This window comes from Hemiscyllium ocellatum, chromosome 14, assembly GCF_020745735.1.
Source record: "Hemiscyllium ocellatum isolate sHemOce1 chromosome 14, sHemOce1.pat.X.cur, whole genome shotgun sequence".
NCBI lineage: Eukaryota > Metazoa > Chordata > Chondrichthyes > Orectolobiformes > Hemiscylliidae > Hemiscyllium > Hemiscyllium ocellatum.
In genome coordinates this window covers 42,184,605-42,203,341 of record NC_083414.1, presented here as the reverse complement: position 1 = coordinate 42,203,341, position 18,737 = coordinate 42,184,605, and the positions used below count along the sequence as shown (strand labels likewise).

Below are 18,737 nucleotides of genomic sequence, written 5' to 3'. Positions count from 1 at the left end.
AAGGGATAAAGGGCTTGGGGAGAAAGTGGGAACATGGTACTAATTTGGATGATTAGCCATGATCATACTGAATAGCGAAGCAGGCTTGGAAGGCTGAGTGACCCAGTGAAGTGCTGATTTTAATAGGGAGAATGAGGAGAACCTCAGCCAGAATATTGTGTTCTGATGTCAAAGTCTTAAGACAGTGTAAGAGGTGAGGGAACTTCTGTTATGTGAGGCAACTGGAGAAGCTGGAATTTTTCTTCATTGTGTAGAGAAGTTTAAGAGGAGATTTGATAGAGAAGTTAAAAAGATCTTGAATGCTGGGAAAATAAAAACAGCAAGTCTGATAACTGGGGCAATTTAGAATTCAGCAAAAGTGGAACAAAAGATTGATCAAGAGGGGGAGTGCAGAGTGTGAGAGTTAACCTGCTGGGAACATAAAATCTGTCTGTAAAAGCTTTTATAAATATGTGATGAGAGAAAGCTTAGCGGAGGCAAGTATAAGTTCCTTACAGTCAGAAATAGGGGAAATTACAACGAGGAACAAGGAAATGACAGACAAATTGAAAACACATTTTAATTCTGCCTTCATAAAAGAGGACACAAATAACTCCCCAGCAATATTAGAGAAGCAAGTGGTCTAGTGAAAGGGGAAAATTGAAGAAAGTTAGTATTACTACAAAAAGGTGCGAGAGAAATTCATGGTGTTAAAGGGTGACAAATTCCCAAAGCCTGATAGTACTCTGAGGTGCAGATTAAAGGAAGTAGTCCTTGACATATCGGATGCAATGATCGTCAGCTTCCAAAATTCTATAGATTCTGGAGCAGTTCCCATAGATTGGAGGATGGCTAAAGTAACCCACTAGCTTAAAAAAGAGAGGAAACAGAGAATTACAGACCAGCTGGTGTAACATCAGCAATGAGTAAAATGCAAGAGGATATTGTAAAGATGACAGAACACTTGGAAGGCATTGATGGGATTAGGCAAATTCCACATGGGTTAACAAAAGGCAAATCTGAGGATGTAACTAGTAGAATAGATAAGGGAGAATTAGTGAATGTGAGGTACTGGATTTCCAGAAGGCTTTTGATAAGCTGCCAAATAAGAGCCTAGTGGACAAACTTAAAGCACATGGGATTGGGCATATGGACTGAGAATTCCTTGACAGACTGGAAATAGATTCAGATAAATGGGTCTTCCTTTCACATGTCAGGCAGTGATGAGGGCAGCTATAGAAATCATTGCGTGGGCCCCAACTCTTCATGATTTAAATCAATGACTGAAATAAGGCAAACAATTGCAATATTACCAAATTTTTTTGATGACACAAAACAAGGATGGATTGAGAGTTCTGAGGAGGACTCATGGAGACTTCAGGACAATCTAGACACGTTGAGCAAATGTACAAGAATGAATGTAAAGTTATATACTTCAGAGTAACAAAAAAAGAAAGTCAGAGTATTACTTAAATTGTTATATATTGGGAAATATGGACATACAAGGGGACCTGTGTGTCCTTGTACATCAGTCAATGAAATTAAGTGAAAACCAAAAGAACAGTGGATGTTGTGAATCAGAAACAAAAACAGAAGTTGCTGGAAAAGCTCAGTAGATCTGGCAACATCTGTGAAGAGAACTCAAAGTTAGTGTTCCTCAGGTCTGAGGAAAGGTCATTGGATCTGAAAAACTAACTTTGATTTCTCTTCACAGATGCTGTCAGACATGCTGAGCTTTTTCAGTGAAACGAAGCAGTTAGGTGCAGCAAGCAAATAGGAAGTCAATGGTATGTTGGCCATTATTGCAAGAGGATTTGAGTTCAGAAGTGGAGATGTCTTACTGCAAATGTACAGGACCTTGATGAAGCCACAACTAGAGTATTGTGAGCAGTTTTGGTCTCAATAGATGCAGATGGAGTGCAGCAGAGGTTCACTAGGCTGATACTGGAGATGGTAGAACTGTCATCTGAATCGAGATTAGTTCTGCTGGGCCTGTATTCATTAGAGTTTAGAAGGATGAGAAGGGATCTTATTGAAATATATGAAATTTCAACAGGGCTAGAAAAACTAGATGCAGTGAGCATGCTTTGAATCAGGGTTCACAGTCTTAGGTTTTGGGGTAAGCTACTTAGGACCAAGATGAGGGAACATATCTTTACTAGAGTGTGATGAACAGAAATTGCTTGAGCAATTCAGCAGGTCATAGATTCCCTACAGTGTGGAAAGAGGCCAAATGAGTCTGCACCAACCATCATCCCATCCAAACTCAACCCCCTACCATTGTAAACCCACATTTTACCATGGCTAACCCACATAGACTGCACATCTCTTGGCACTAGGAACAATTTAGCATGGCCAGTACACCTAATCTGCATACTTTTGGACTGTGGAAGGAAACCAAAGCAAACCCACGCAGACATGAGGAAAATGTGCAAACTCCATACAAGCAGCCACCTCAGGCTGGAATCAAACCCAGGTCCCTGGCACTGTGAGGCAGCAGTGCTAACCATTGAATCATGAAGCCATCTCAACAGGTCTGGCAGCTTTTGTGGAAAGAGAAATTGAGTTAACATTTTTCATACTGTATAACTCTTCTTTGGAACTTCTGAGATTTGTTTGAAGCAAAATTGTTATTTGAGCACAAGTCAGGATGTCGTGAGCAGGAGGTAAGTAGAGAGGATAGTAAGTAGGTAGTTAATAATAATAAACATAGTGCATAGAAAGTAGATGTTTCAGCTAGGTAAGTTCAAGGCAATAAATTGATATTTAACGCATAAGTTACAAATCAAGAACATAACTATCCTTATTACACTTTACTAAGACAAAACAGTTTTTGTTGAGCTTGTTTTCATTGATGAAACAACTTTAGTAACATATTAGGAATGTGAAATGAGGGATAGCTGTAGTTGGTTTATTACATACTTTTTAATGTTCTTTCACAGCTTGGCACCTTCAGGTCTCATGATGGCGAGTATTTTGTTGAACCTCTTGTTCTGCCAAATGGGGAAGAATATGATGAAGAGCACAATAAACCACATCTTGTGTATAAACAAGATGCACTGAAGACTCAAACGACAAGGGAGGTCACGAATATTTGTGGCAACTCAGGTATGTTAACAACCTTCAAGCAAATCTGTGATGGCAACCTACAAGCCTATATTGCAAAAAACAACTGAAAGTGGAACGTAAAACATAGAACATTGGCATAATGAGAGGTTTTCAGATTTTAGTTTAATTAAGATAATTTAAGGATTTGATTTCTTTAGATCAATAATTACATTTGATTAATGACACTTTGACTTAGTAAGATTTGCAACCGTCAAACCATAGTTGAGCTTTGGAGTAAGTATTTAATAAACAATTGAATTAAATATATATATTTTTAATTACTTTCAGTTAGATAGTGAAAACACTGTTCTAGTCTTAGCATTAACGAGGCATTTTTTATTTTATTTTTGGTATGTGGTTAAATTGATTAAAATGTCCAACTATTGTTAATTTATAATTAACTAAACAATAGTTTAATTTTTAAACATTACATAATTATTGAAGCTCTCTGTAAATGTATGTTCTTTTCCTTTCTCTGTAACATTTGGGCTGTGTCCAGTTAATAATCTGTTGCGCACATTTATTCTAAACTAAACATGTCTATGGAGAAAAGTTGTAACTGCATAAGAATCTAGTAAGAACTTTGCATTTCAAAACTGGTGATGTTGTTCAAATTTAGTGGCAGAATCACTACAAAATAGCATGAAATTCAAGCCAACAATTGTAAAGATCATATAACTTTTTGTTGTATTGAACTTTTCTTAAGCTAGTGGAGATATTCTGATTAAGCGTTTAAAATTCGTTGTAAAAGTTCCAAGTCTTCTAATGCCTCATGACGAGTGATGAAAGATCCTTGGATTGATGTATATATTACACTGTGGAGTGCTAGATCTTCCAAGTTGTGACGTTGATGCCCATTTTGCAATAATTGTAATACTCCAGCTTAGATTTCATAATCTTAACTTACGTCACAGAGTTAAAATCAAGAACTGCATGAAGATTTGAAGTCTCAGCTACAGGAAATAAACTCTGGAAGTGCGAAAAAAATTCTTTATTCTAAGAACTGGTTTGGCAGTTCTTAGAATGACCAGCAATGTTTGGTTCAAAACCAATGTTTATTGAGGTGTAACCGTAGTCCTGGGAAAAGAACAGTAGCTCTCAGAGGTAGATTGACAGCAAAGAATCAGATGAGCAGTCGCTCAAAAATTAGGTAGAACAGTTAGTTCCATTAGAAATAGAAGGCAGCCATGGATGTTAACAACATGAAAAGCAACTATTTGACAGTATGTTATGAATTCTATTCTGCCCTTCTGTTAATAGAATATTTCTGAAAATAAGGTACACTGAATATATGTATTGATTGTTAGCATAAAAAAAGGACCAGGCCAATCAAGAAGGTCAGACTGGAGACTGAGTGAAGCTAATGTGAGGGAGATGGGTTACAGGAAACTATATAGTGAAAAATGAACGCTAGATTTGAATTTTGTTTTTGCGTGAAGAAATTTTGTAGCCATCTGAGGAGGTTCTAAGAAGCTAAACGTTTTGTTCCTGATCTCATCTCAGTTCATAACTGATTGATTAAGTTCGTGTAGATTTCTTTATTCATTCACAGGACAAAGATGACACTGACGAGGCTAGCATTTATCACCTAATCCTAGTTTTCCTCGAGATGGTGCCAATGAGCTACCTTTTTGAACTGTTACAGTCTTTAGGCTGTAAGGACATTTTTAGGGCTGGGAGGAAATGGTTTCCATGATGTTGACCCAGTGACAGTGAAGGAATGGTACTATAATCACTGTGGTCTGGGGCTTGGAGTGGGTAACTACAGGTGATGTTTCCATACATGTGCTACCCTTGTACATCCAGATGGTAGATTGTAGGCTTGGTAGGTGCTCTCAAAGGACCTTCGCTCAGCTGTCTTAATGAACCTTGTAGATACTACACATTGCTGCCACCATTGGTTGATTACGGTGTGCCAACCAAGTGGGCTGCTCTGTACTGGATGGTGTTGGACTCCTTGTGTGATGTTGGAGCTGTACTCATTCAGGCACTTTACTTGAACCTTACAGATGTGGGCATGTATTGCATAGACTGGAGGTGATTCACTCACAATGGGACTGCCAGCCTCTGTTTTGCTGTTGTAGCCACAGTGTTTATATAGCTGGACCAGTTCAGTTTCCAGCTAATGGCAATCCCTGGAATACAAGATTCAGTGATTGCTAATGCCAATGAATGCTGAGGGGAGATAATGTTAATTCTCTTTTTTTTTGAAGAGGGTCATTGCCTGGCACTTTCACGGTACAAATGTTAGTTGCCATTTGTCAGCTCAAGCCTGAATGTTGTCAAGGTCTTGTTGCATAAGACAAGGACTGCTTTAGTATCACTTAATCATGAATGATGCTGAAGACTTTTTGAATATCAGTGAACATCCCATTTCTAACCTCATGGTGGAGGGAAGGTCATTGATGAAGCAGCTGTACATGACTGGGACTAAGATACTCACCTGAGGGAATCCTGTAGTTATGTCCTGGAAATAGATGACCAATGTCCAACACCACATTCATCTTTGTTAGTGATAGGTGTCATTACAACCAATGACAAGTTTCCCCTGATACCATTGACCCTGGTTTTGCTAGGGCTTCTTGATGCCACACTCAGTCAAATGCTGCCTTGGTATCAGGAGGAGTTACTCGGACCACATTTCCTGAGTTCAGCTCTTTTTCCCATGTTTATACCAAGATGGTAACAAGATAAGAAGCTGAGTTTATTCTGTCAGAATTAAAACTGACTGTCAATGAACAGGTTATTGCTGAGTGAGTGACATCACTTTACCAATGATCAAGAGAAAAATGATCAAGTGGTCTTTGACTGAGTTGGATTTGTCCTGCCTTTTGTGTAAAAGACAAAGTTGGGCAATTTTTCACATTGTCAGGTAGATGCCCCTTTAGTTAAACAGCTTGTCTATGGGTGCTGTTAGTTCTGGAGCACAAGTCTTCAGGGCTATTACCAGAATGCTATCAAGGTCTATAGCCATTACAGTATCTAATGCCTTGCCATTTCTTGCTGTCAGCTAGATTTAATCAAATTGGTTGAAAACTGCCAGCAGTGATGCTGGGGGCCTCGGAGTAGCACATTATCAACTCATTTCTGGCTGAAGATAGCTGCCAGTAATTCAGTGTAGTCTGTTGCACTAAAATGCGGATCCATCCATGACTGCTGATGGGATATTGCAATTTTTTTTATGATTGAGCTATTTCAGTCAGTTGTGTTTGTACTGAGGCACTTTTGGTGATGGACACTGAACCAGTCAACAGAGTAAGTTCTGTGCTCTTGATACTCTCCATGCTTCTGCCAATTGCGTTCGAAACGAAGTACTGATTATTTTGCAATGTGGTGGTTGAGGTGTTCAGTGAGTGGTAATAGGCAGGATGTTTGGTCTGTTTACCATAACGTCTGGAAACAATGTTGAGCACTCCTACATTAATCCCCTCTCAGTGACACAGGACATATCCAGGGAAGATGATGACGGTGACTGAAACATTGTTTCTGAGGTATGATTTGATGAGCATGACTATATCAGATTGTTGCATGGTTATGGGAAAGCTCGGCTAATTTTAGAACGATCCTTCAGTTGCTGGGTAAGGCAAACTTTACAGGGTCTCAAGGCTGGGCTTGCCATTGTCATTTCCAGTTTCCGGATTAGTGGTGCTGGAAGAGCACAGCAGTTCAGGCAGCATCCGAGGAGCAGTAAAATCAACGTTTCGGGCAAAAGCCCTCCATCAGGAATAAAGGGGGTGCAGTGGTAGTCTGGCGCTCTGACCTCTACACCGCTGAAGCCAAATGCCAACTCTGACACCTCCCTCCCCTTCCTAGACCTCTCCATCTCCATTAATGACGACCGACTTGACACCAACATTTTTTACAAACCCACCGACTCCCACAGCTACCTGGATTACACCTCTTCACAGCCTACCTCCTGCAAAAATGCCATCCCGTATTCCCAATTCCTCCGCCTCCGCCGTATCTGCTCCCAGGAGGACCTGTTCCACCACAGAACACACCAGATGGCCTCCTTCTTTAGAGACTGCAATTTCCCTTCCCACGTGGTTAAAGATGCCCTCCAATGCATCTCATCCACATCCCCCACCTCCGCCCTCAGACCCCACCCCCCCAACTGTAACAAGGACAGAATGCCCCTGGTGCTCACCTTCCACCCTACCAGCCTTCACATAAACCAAATCATCCACCGACATTTCTGCCACCTCCAAACAGACCCCACCACCACTTCTTTCTCCCTCACCCCTTTCCGCATTCTGCAAAGACCGTTCCCTCCGTGATTACCTGGTCAGGTCCACACCCCCCTACAACCCACCGTCCCATCCTGGCACCTTCCCCTGCCACAGCAGGAATTGCAAAACCTGTGCCCACACCTCCTCCCTCACCTCCATCCAAGGCCCTAAAGGAGCCTTCCACATCCATCAAAGTTTGACCTGTACATCCACCAATATCATTTATTGTATCCGTTGCTCCCGATGCGGTCTCCTGTACATTGGAGAGACTGGACGCCTCCTAGCAGAGCGCTTTAGGGAACATCTCTGGGACACCCGCACCAATCAACCACACCGCCCTGTGGCCCAACATTTCAACACCCCTTCCCACTCTGCTGAGGACATTCAGGTCCTGGGCCTTCTTCACCGGCGCTCCCTCACCACCAGACGCCTGGAGGAAGAACGCCTCATCTTCAGCCTCAGAACACTTCAACCCCAGGGCATCAATGTGGACTTCAACAGATTCCTCATTTCCCCTTCCCCCACCTCACCCCAGTTCCAAACTTCCAGCTCAGCACTGTCCCCATGATTTGTCTTACCTGCCTATCTTCTTTTCCACCTATCCACTCCACCCTCACCCCCCTGACTATCACCTTCATCCCCTCCCCCACTCACCTATTGTACTCTATGCTACTATATATTCCATCAGCTACCGTGGTGGGATTTTTTTTAATTGAAGAAGTCTAAACCCTTCATTCTTGTCTTTGGAAATGATCCCGAATGCCAATAAAAAGGATAGGTTTTGTAGTTGGGGAAATGAAGATGTGGCTGTTCCTGTTTTCTTTTGACTATTTTAGTTCGAAAGATCTGATAGTAAGAACAGATAATTCTTAAAAACATACTATGTATCTCTTCATTCAAAACCTGATAGCAAAATCAGATCAATATTCATCATGTATCCTAAATAAATCATTGAGACTTATTGGGGTGTTTAAAGAACTGCATTATCAATGATCTTGTTTTTACAAATCTTGGATCATTGCCTGTTTATGCTGTCCTCGAAGTATTATCCATAAATTCGTCACCTCATGTGTCAACACTTTACTGTTTAACTTGCCAAATTCCCTATTTCTATCCTTCACAAGTAGCATCTCATTCATTGTCCAGTGTTCCAGTTTTTAATTTCAAAATCTTAATCTTTAGATCTTGTCTAGCCCTCTATCTCAGGCCATATTTTCTGCTCCTCTTCCTCCAGATTACTGTATCTTCCTCAGTGATGTTACTCCACAGTATTAGATATTGTTTTTCCCTTTGGTAGTCTGTACATTCCCACCTTTTTAAAACCTCCTAAGATAATAGCTCCAGCATTTTCACGTTCAGCTCAGTGGCCAGTTCTCCCCCAACAGCTTGCATAATGCCTCGAAGTGTATACTTATATGCTAAGTACTGAACAAAATAATGATAGCAATTGATAAAATGGGTTGATTTGTATCTTTAGAATATTGCTCAGATATATTATATTGGTGAGTATGAGTTAATGTTTATTGATTACTTTTATTGAGCATTTGAAAAATAAAATGTTAACAATGGGTCCCTTTAGAAAATGCCATGTGCATTCTCATGCTATGTTTGATGTACATGATCATTGACCATCCTTTTGCTCAAGATAAGAAAACATAGCTGTTTAACAGTTAATATAGCACTGCCAATTATTGTTTAAAGTCAGAAGTCACATGACACCAGGCTATAGTCCAACAGGTTCATTTGAAATCACAAGCTTTCAGAACACTTCTGTTTTGGCAGCCACTTCACCTGACAAAGGAGCTGCAGTCTGAAAGCTTGTGATTTGACGTGTGACAACCCCAGTGCAATGTGGGCACCTCCACATCATAGGTATTGGTAAAACAGATAAAACATTCAGCTTATTATTTTACATGGATAGGAAAGAAATCCATTGAGGCATTTGTTTCATTAAGAAAATAAATTGGATGTTTATTTTAAACAACAAACTCACCAGTTTAATTACTCAGTAAAATAGCCATGCATCGTCCCATCAATCTCCAGAATATGTGTGAAGATTGACTAATGATCATGAAATGGCTAAGTTACCCTCTTGAAGTATTTAAAAAATATTTTGTACCTTTTACGTCAAACTTGCTTCAAAACATCACTCTGCAATCAATAACATTGCTAGTTATTTACATTAAATGCTGTCAGTATTCTTGTGATTCCATATATGGCAAGAAATATTGCATTATCTACTAATGTACATGTGTACCGTGCATAATGAATAAATAAATAAAATGTTTCACAAATTATTCAAAAGGATCTCAGAAGTTTTGGATCTTGTGACCAGTTCAGCATGTTTCTTCATCTTTGAGTGGTTCTATCTGATATATAAATGTTCTATTAAGCATATCAATTGCTTTTTTATTATCTACTAGCAGTGGTGGGAGTATGCTGTCATACTAAGGGAAGACTAGAGTGCAACACTTCCCTAGACTGATATATCAACAACCTGCTGGAGTCAAAATTACTAGACTGTTCTGGAAGCCTGAATGCTCTTTGCTCATTTATTCCACGAATGCTACTGGAAAGAAATTTTTTTAATGCTTTCAATATTTGTTCTGGCAGGATGTGTTTATCTACACAGTTAACTCCAATCAAAACTAGAAGTCAGTCTAAACTCTAGCACTCTGACACTTTGGCACAGCTTAATAACTTAAGTGCCAGCACAAAGTGAGGAATTTTCAGATAGAATTGGTTCAATCTTACATACAATCTGCTGAGTTCCATTATTCTCCCTATGCTGATTCATTGTTTTGCTCCCTGTGTATCTCTCCTCAAAATTGAATTTAGGCACATAGGATGTTAAGGAGAAGAGTGTGATTATAGTTATAGAGTCATATAGGCATACAGCACAGAAACAGTCCTCAGGTCATCCCTCAGCCTCCTACACTCCAGAGAAAAAAAATCCCAGCCTATCCAGCCTCTCTTTATAACTCAAACCTTCCAGTTTTGGTAACATACTTGTAAATCCTTTTTGTAGCTTTTCCAGTTTAGTGGCATTCCTCCGATAGCAAGATGACCAGAAATGTACATAGTATTTCAAACGTGGCCTCACTAATGTCTTGTACAACTGTCACATGATGTCCCAACTCCTGTACTAAATGCTCTGACCAATGAAGCCAAGCATGCCAAACTTTTCTTCATCACCCTGTTTACCTGTGACATTACTTTCAAAGGGTTTTTGCCCAAAACGTCGATTTTCCTGCTCCTCGGATGCTGCCTGACCTGCTGTGCTTTTCCAGCACCACTCTAATCTAGACTCTGGTTTCCATCATCTGCAGTCCTTGTTTTTACCATTACTTTCAAGGCCTGCACCCCTTGCTCCCTCTGGTTGACAACACTCCCAGGGCCCTAACATTAACTTGCAAGTCCTGTCTTGGTTTGTCTTACCAAAATGCAACACCTTGCATTTATCTGAAATAAACTCCGTCTGCCATTCATCAGCCCACTACCCAGTTGTTCAAGATTCTAATGATACAAATTTATTGGTACATTGCTAGGCTGAAGTGTCTAAGTGGCTCCTTAAGATTTGATCAAAATGAATACAAGAAGATACATGCACTTTAATATGAAGCTAATTTATTAGCTTAATGTATTTAATATGTATTGGAGACAAAGACAAACTAATGAGTGAATCTATTAGCTTAAACTTCATAATACACACATATATACAAACAACTAAGTCTCACCCTGCCTTCTATCTATAGAGCACTTAGAGCTCTCACCATTGCCAATCTCAGGTTCCATGGCACTAATCTCACCAACTCTAGCCCGATAAGGAAAAGTTCGATGAGTGGAACAAAATCCTTGATATTGATGGTATTCTGGTTACTTGCTGTATCACCATTTCATGATACTTTCAGTACATTTTCAGATATTCCATTGTATAGAAAATAAGTTGCAAATATCTCTCCATGGCTCCATTTTAACTACATAAGAATATGGTTCCCTCGAACAATCCCAAGCAAAACAGACATTGTTTTTAACCTTAATAACTAGGGGTTAATGGCCTGGACTGAAGATATCATTTTTAAGATATCATTATTAATATTATTTGATATCTTCAAAACAGATGATCAGGATCTTACATAAGCAAGTATATATTGTTTAACAGTCTCAAGCTGATTATACATACGATAAGGTTTGAGATTAGCTCATACTTAACTGGCAACAGGTTATGCATGGACTTAAAAGAATTCCCCAGTTCTTCCTTCACTTTTACCCATGTTTTGGATATTTCTTTAGGATTTCTCCTCATGTCTCCAATTGTAAATTTTTTTAATCGCTCTCTCGTCAATACTATTTACATTGCTTTAAAGTCAGTTTCCCTATGGATTATGTGTCAGTGCCTTTTGTGCTCTCCCAGACCATGCTATTTCATGAGGTGTACATGTCTGAGACCTGTTCTTTGGCGCATTTCATCACACATTCCAGCATGTTCATTATTTCAAATGTAACAACTATCTCTGGAAACATACATCAGTATCCCAAGATCATTGCCTCACTTTTCAGGCAAAAGATCCCATGAATCCTCTGCACCAGGTCCCAGTGTTCTAAATGGTGACCAAATCATTGAAGTGTATGTTTGTGTGCTAAGTACTGAACAAACACAAGTGATAGCAATTCTAATTTAGTTCCCTTTGAAAAAAAAGTCATATGAGCAAATGCTCATATACCTCCAAGAGAAACTACAGCTAGCTGAGTCATTTCCATCTCCATTTGATGTCAATGTATCCCAGTTACTATTCTTTTATTCCAAGCGTGGCCCCCATTAACTACCATTATAACTGATTCAGGAACTCTGGAGAAAACATATTGTACATTGTGTGAGGAAAAACATTCATAATAGCTTTAAAAGAGGCCAATAAACATTATTATTGACCAATTTGGTCTTTCTTACAAAAGAAGTACATACAATTTTCTCAAAATGTAACTTGCTAGATTATACCTGGTGTTTGTCTTTCTAAAGTATTCCAAATGCAGAATTGGCAACAATGGACTCAAGGGTTTTTGTGTACAGCCCCTGCAGTACTGTAGGGCTAACAGGTTTCATTTGTAGTCAATTAATTTCTTCCCAAAATTTATCCCTTTTTTTCCCTTATACAAATTGAAACCACCAGTGTTTCCATTGGCTCTTGTTTTAAATGGAAACGTAAAGATTTAAATTCCTTTCCCCTTTAAAATTCAACAGAATTTCGCAATGCTTGTATAAATCCGAACTTCAGAAACAATTACATCCAGGCTTGGTGGTTTTAAACAGTGCTCTTATGTCGGAGTCTCCACTGATTGTAGTCAGTTCAGTGTTTTCCTGTTCTCCACAAAACTTGCAGCTCCCTTCCTGTGTTCTTGAAATCTGTTCAAAAACAAAGAAGTTTCACTATGGCTGTGGAAGCCCAGTGGGGTTAATAGTGTCCATAATCACACATCTCATAACACAGAAGGTGGTTAAAATTTGATAGTTTTAAACTGTCAGGAGAAAGAGTTAACTCTTCTGGTCTCGGAAGGGGCGGGACCCCGGCCACCCGGTGACGTCTTGTCGTACTTTCACGTACTCAGTTCGAAAGCTGTCAAAAAATCTTTTGACAATCTCAAACTGGTATTTTAAATCTCTGTTAAAGAAAACATTCTCCATGTCTTTCTTTTAAGACCACCTTCAAAAAGAAACGATACAAGTAGATGGACAAAACATTTCTCATCTCTTTCAGAGCACCTTTCCAGCAGTGTATAAAAACAAAACTTCTTAAACTTTTCAATCAAATAATAGGTTCAAAAGTTTGAAATGTGTTTCAGGACTACTGTTTTAGTTCTGATTTCAGCCAAATGTAAGGAATGCTCTCATTATAACTTGAATGAGAACTCTCTGTAAGTACAAGCAGAGGACTTATTTAACTTTACTGGGGGGAAAGGAACATATTGACCACATCCTTATCTGTGCCTCAGGATCCTACTCCTTCACTCGTCCTTTTCAGCTCATTGTACACTGGCTTTTCCTCATTATGAGTATTGGAACAGTTGAACAAACAGTATCAACTCTATTCAAGGTTACCTCCTTTGTCTTGCAAAATAACAGCTCCAGCTGCTGTCTGCTCACAGATTTATATCTGGCCTGTTTTGATTTTTATTATTATCGGGGAGAAGTCAATCAGCATCAGCCCCAACATCAACATTCAGCCTGTACAGCTGCAATGCTGGAAGTCTGCAAATTTAGAAATTAGAAGCTATTGGGGGGAAAGCATTCTGTACTGAAAATGTGTTGCTGGAAAAGCGCAGCAGGTCAGGCAGCATCCAAGGAACAGGAAATTCGACGTTTCGGGCATAAGCCCTTCATCAGGAATGAGGAAAGTGTGTCCAGCAGGCTAAGATAAAAGGTAGGGAGGAGGGACTTGGGGGAGGGGCGATGGAGATGTGATAGGTGGAAGGAGGTCAAGGTGAGGGTGATAGGCCGGAGTGGGGTGGGGGCGAAGAAGTCAGGAAGAAGATTGCAGGTTAGGAAGGCGGTGCTGAGTTCGAGGGATTAGATTAGATTACTTACAGTGTAGAAACAAGCCCTTCGGCCCAACAAGTCCACACCGACCGGCCGAAGCGCAACCCACCCATACCCCTACATTTACCCCTTACCTAACACTACGGGCAATTTAGCATGGCCAATTCACCTGACCCGCACATCTTTGGACTGTGGGAGGAAACCGGAGCACCCGGAGGAAACCCACTCAGACACGGGGAGAACGTGCAAACTCCACACAGTCAGTTGCCTGAGGCGGGAATTGAACCCGGGTCTCTGGCGCTGTGAGGCAGCAGTGCTAACCACTGTGCCACCATGCCGCCCCCTGAAATCCCAGAATCCAGAGGGATTCTGTATCCTAGCATTATCTGAAAAACAAGTAATATCCATCCATCCAAGTATGTCTGTTCAAAAAAGTATATTATGAAAAATTATAAATTCTCCAAGAAGATACAGCTAGTTCACTATTGATCCAAACAGGTGGGTTGAAGGCTATTGGAAGTAATTTACCAACCACACCCCCCACCCCATCTGATCAGAGGGAAGTGTCAGGTGTTAAATTTCCTTTCTGAACAAGGAAAAATTCTACCTCCTTTCTTAGATTTTACTTTCTTCAAACTTTGATATCAGTTTTCTCAGATTTTAGCAGATAGAATTACCTCTCCAGAATTCCAATTTACCCAATTGTTTTGTTAGAGCACCAATTCACACAAGGAACATTTAAAGGTGAGCAAATCTTATTAAGTGGAATTAAAGATTCACTCATATCCCAGTAATATTTGGAAGTTCATTGTGGCCAGAAACTGAAATAATGAAGGTTTTGAAATTCACCATTTACCCAGGACTCTTTCCTGAAACTAAACACAATGTATAGTACATCATTTTAAAGGAGAGAGAAAATACGTTATGCCATTTAATTTTGTTTCCTTTCTGCATTTAGTTGCACAACTGCAACCCAATTTCACGAGGTAAATGTTTAAGGAAATTCTTAAGAAACTAATTCCACAGAAACACTTGAGAGCATGATTTTTTTTACACAACCACTAACAATTCCTCAATATAAAGCCTCCCCAAATCTCAAGCTCTAGCAGAGGGATCTTGGTGTCCATGTACACAGATCTCTGTAAGTTGCCACCCAGGTAAATAGTGCTGTGAAGAAGGCATATGGCGTACTGGCTTTTATTGGTAGAGGAATTGAGTTCCGGAGTCCTGAGGTCATGTTGCAGTTGTTTAAGACTGTGGTCCGGCCGCATCTGGAGTATTGTGTGCAGCTTTGGTCGCCATACTATAGGAAGGATGTGGAGGCACTGGAACGGGTGCAGAGGAGGTTTACCAGGGTGTTGCCGAGTATGGTAGGAAGATCATATGAGGAAAGGCTGAGGCACTTGGGCCTGTTTTCATTGGAGAAAAGAAGGTTTAGGGGTGACTTGATAGAAGTGTACAAGATGATTAGCAGTTTAGATAGGGTTGATAATGAGAACCTTTTTCCACGTATGGAGTCAGCTATTACGAGGGGGCATAGCTTTAAATTAAGGGGAGGTAGGTATAGGACAGATGTTAGGGGTAGATTCTTTACTCAGCGAGTCGTGAGTTCATGGAATGCCCTGCCAGTAGCAGTGGTGGACTCTCCCTCTTTATGGGCATTTAAACAGGCATTGGATAGGCATATGGAGGAAAGTGGGCTAGTGTAGGTTAGGTGGGCTTGGTTCGGCGAAACATCGAGGGCCAAAGGGCCTGTACTGTGCTGTATTTCTCTATGTTCTATGTTTTAATGAACAAAAACCACACATGAACCAGATCACAAAGGGTTAATAGTTTGTTCAGAGTCCGTGGACACTGAAGGAATTCACATCTAGACAGAAAAGATTTATTATCTTGATCAAACACAAAAGCCGGTCTCTCTCTCTCTTTCCTTTAAGATGTGAACATTTTCTTCCTTTACTTTTAGTGGGAGTAAGATGTCGAAATAATTTTGCATCCAATCATTTAACATTCCAGAGCTAGCAGATATAGCACAACATCATGACATCACTTTGGTTGTTTGGTTTCCTATATAATTACCTTCTTGCAACAATCGGTAACATTCACCCGCCTTTTTCTGGTCAAGTCCTGCCTGTGGGCGGCCACTCTTGGAGGTCCATCTCTCACGACTTGGAGTTGCTGTGCCCAGCTCGTTTTCAACTGTCCAAAAGGTCGTAATTATGCTCCGCAACATCCCACTGCTAATTTGCTGCCGACCATCTTTTGATATAGTGTGGACCAATGGAATGACTAAATGAATTCACTCAACATCCAGAGTCCACTTGCAGTTTCAAAGGGTTCATTGTAGATCTCTCACTCACTCACTCTCACACACACAAAATCAGTTGAAACTAGTAAAGAGTGTATTTTTATTGGATTCACCTTCTAAGTTTCACACGCATGTTATACTGGATAGTGGCCACCTGGAGCCCCGTCTGCTAGCACAACGTTCTGCTGTGGTCAGCATAGCAGTCAATGTACTGCTCACCTCTTTTAACTCTCACACCTCCTGAGCCAACTTACAGAGGCTGGCCAGCAGAATCAAGCTTTGGTTTGCTTTAGGAAATCTACTTTTTCCAAGCGGTCCTTGAGGGGTAGTAGCCCTTTGGGATTCAGCTCCACATTCATCCCCCCAACTACCGAGGCCAAACATTTCACTACCACACTGAACCCATCATGAAAGGACCATTCTGGTAGACAGCATGTTTCCCAGCCATGGTGTCCTCCTCCTTCTCGAATATTTTACTCAGACCCTGCTCGCAGTGCCAAATGTGTTGCTGGGCTGAAAGTGCCTCATGGGTTCTTTAAGGTCTGATCAAAATGAATACAAGGAGGTCCGTGCATTTTAATGTGAAGCTAATTTATTAGCTTAATCTACTTAATACATATTAGAGATTTATGCAAACTAATAAGTGAATCGATTAGCTTATCTACATTATATAATATGCATACAAACAAGGAAGTCTCACTCTGCCTTCAGTCTATTGGGGATTTGGCAATGGTGGTACTCAGAGCTCTATCTTAGATTCCCATGGCGTTATTTTCACAAACCTCACCTTGATGGTGAAAAGTTTGATGAGTGGGACAAAATCCCTGATATTAATACTGGTTACGTGCTACATTTATTATTTTGTAGTTCTTTCATTATTTTTCCAGATTGTTCAGAAAATAAGTTACAAACATCTCCAGGTGGCTCTGTGTTAACTACACAAGAAAATGGTTCCCGCAAACAATCAAGGTTATGCAATTTCCAAAACACGCTGCTTTTTCTTACACCAGGCCTATTTTCGTGTATTTTTCACTTTATTTCAATTGCACATTGTCATGTCCAATTAACTCAACAATTAACAATTAATGGTCTGCTTTGAATAGATCATTTTGAAGCCCATTACTACATGACCACATTCTCATGGAAATTTGTTGATCTGCCTTCGACCATCACTACATCTAACTTTGTGACCATCAGTCCAGGCACTCGCTCTTTGTGTGAAGATGATTTTCCTGATATTGCCCAAGACTTGCATTTGTTAGTTTCCACTTACTTTCCCTTTGTCCTGTACTCATGCAACACTTTCTAATAGAGATGTACAGTAACATTTTTTTAAAATCAGCTTCTCTGCCATCTCCTTTAATGTTGATGTGGGTTAATTTTCCCTTTCATCATAACTGTTTCAGCATGTCTCCAAATTGGTTCCAAGATTTGGATTCTTCTGTGTGTTCTATTGGACTGGTACTGAAGATATATACGAGATAGAAAAAGGCCTTTCAAATGAATTAGCTTAAGCATTACTGCGTTTAACCAATGTTTTACTGATTTGGCAACCAAGTTCAGCATTCGGCTAATTTTGTTGAGACATCATCACAATTTTCATGCCAACATCAACTTTTTATCTGATATTTGCTGCTAGCTAGTTTCCAGGTATTTCATTACTTCCATTCAGTTTATTTTTAGGAGAATCACTACTTTTAACATTTCAGTTTTTCTTGGTGAATTTAGTTTCTCTGAAAGGCTGGGTGCACCAAACACGGGAATTTTCACCATCCACAAGGCTACGGTTCACGACTAAAAATATGAAGTTGATCAGATATGATTTTCCCTTGTTAAAGCTGTGACTGATTTTTACAATAATATTTTCATAAGGCCAGTCCTTGAGTTTGCTGTGAAATATTGACAAAATAATGCAAAGTTATGAATGAATGGCCATATCTGTAATTACCCAGGTTTGTTATCAGTTATCAAAGTCTCCCCAGTGTAATGCATTTCCCTGCATGAATTGAGTCAAGATGACCATAACAATTTATATACACATGTTATGTAATTTTTAAAAATTCGTTCTCGTGATTTGAGTGCATCTTATTGCCCATCCTTAGCTGCCCTTGAGAACATGGTGGTGAGCTGTTGCTCTTGTCCTTCTACTAGTGGTCATAGGTTTGGAAGATGGTATCTGAGGAACCTTGATGATTTTCTGTAATGCATCTTGTGTATGGCATGCACTGCTTCTACTGACCATTGGTGGTGGAGGGAGTGAATGTTTGTGGATGTGGTGCCAATCAAGTGGGCTGCATTGTGTTGGATGGTGTCAAGCTTTTCGAAGGTTGTTGGAGCTGCACCCATTTGGGCATGTGGGGAATATTCAATTACTGACATACCAACAGGAAACAGAATATCTGTCACATTTGTTAATAATTTTGAATGCCTCAATAAGGTCACTTCTTAATATTCTGTGTTTCATGAGTTTAAGGCCAGTCTCTTTAACCTTTCCTGTATCTGAAATCCCTCATTCCTAGTTTCATTCCAGTAAATCTGCTTTGAACTCTCCATGGCTTTAACATCCTTCCTTAAATAAAGT

General features: G+C 40.0%; 1 protein-coding gene across 4 annotated transcripts in view; it reads left to right on the top strand.

The window, feature by feature from the left end:
- adamts9 (ADAM metallopeptidase with thrombospondin type 1 motif, 9) overlaps window positions 1-18,737 on the top strand; it is a 255,565-nt gene that overhangs the window by 16,610 nt on the left and 220,218 nt on the right. For all 4 annotated transcript variants that reach the window (XM_060835670.1, XM_060835669.1, XM_060835668.1 and 1 more), the window contains exon 3: window positions 2,922-3,087. In XM_060835670.1, coding sequence (XP_060691653.1) covers window positions 2,922-3,087 — 166 coding nt within the window. The remainder of the gene's footprint in view (window positions 1-2,921; window positions 3,088-18,737) is intronic.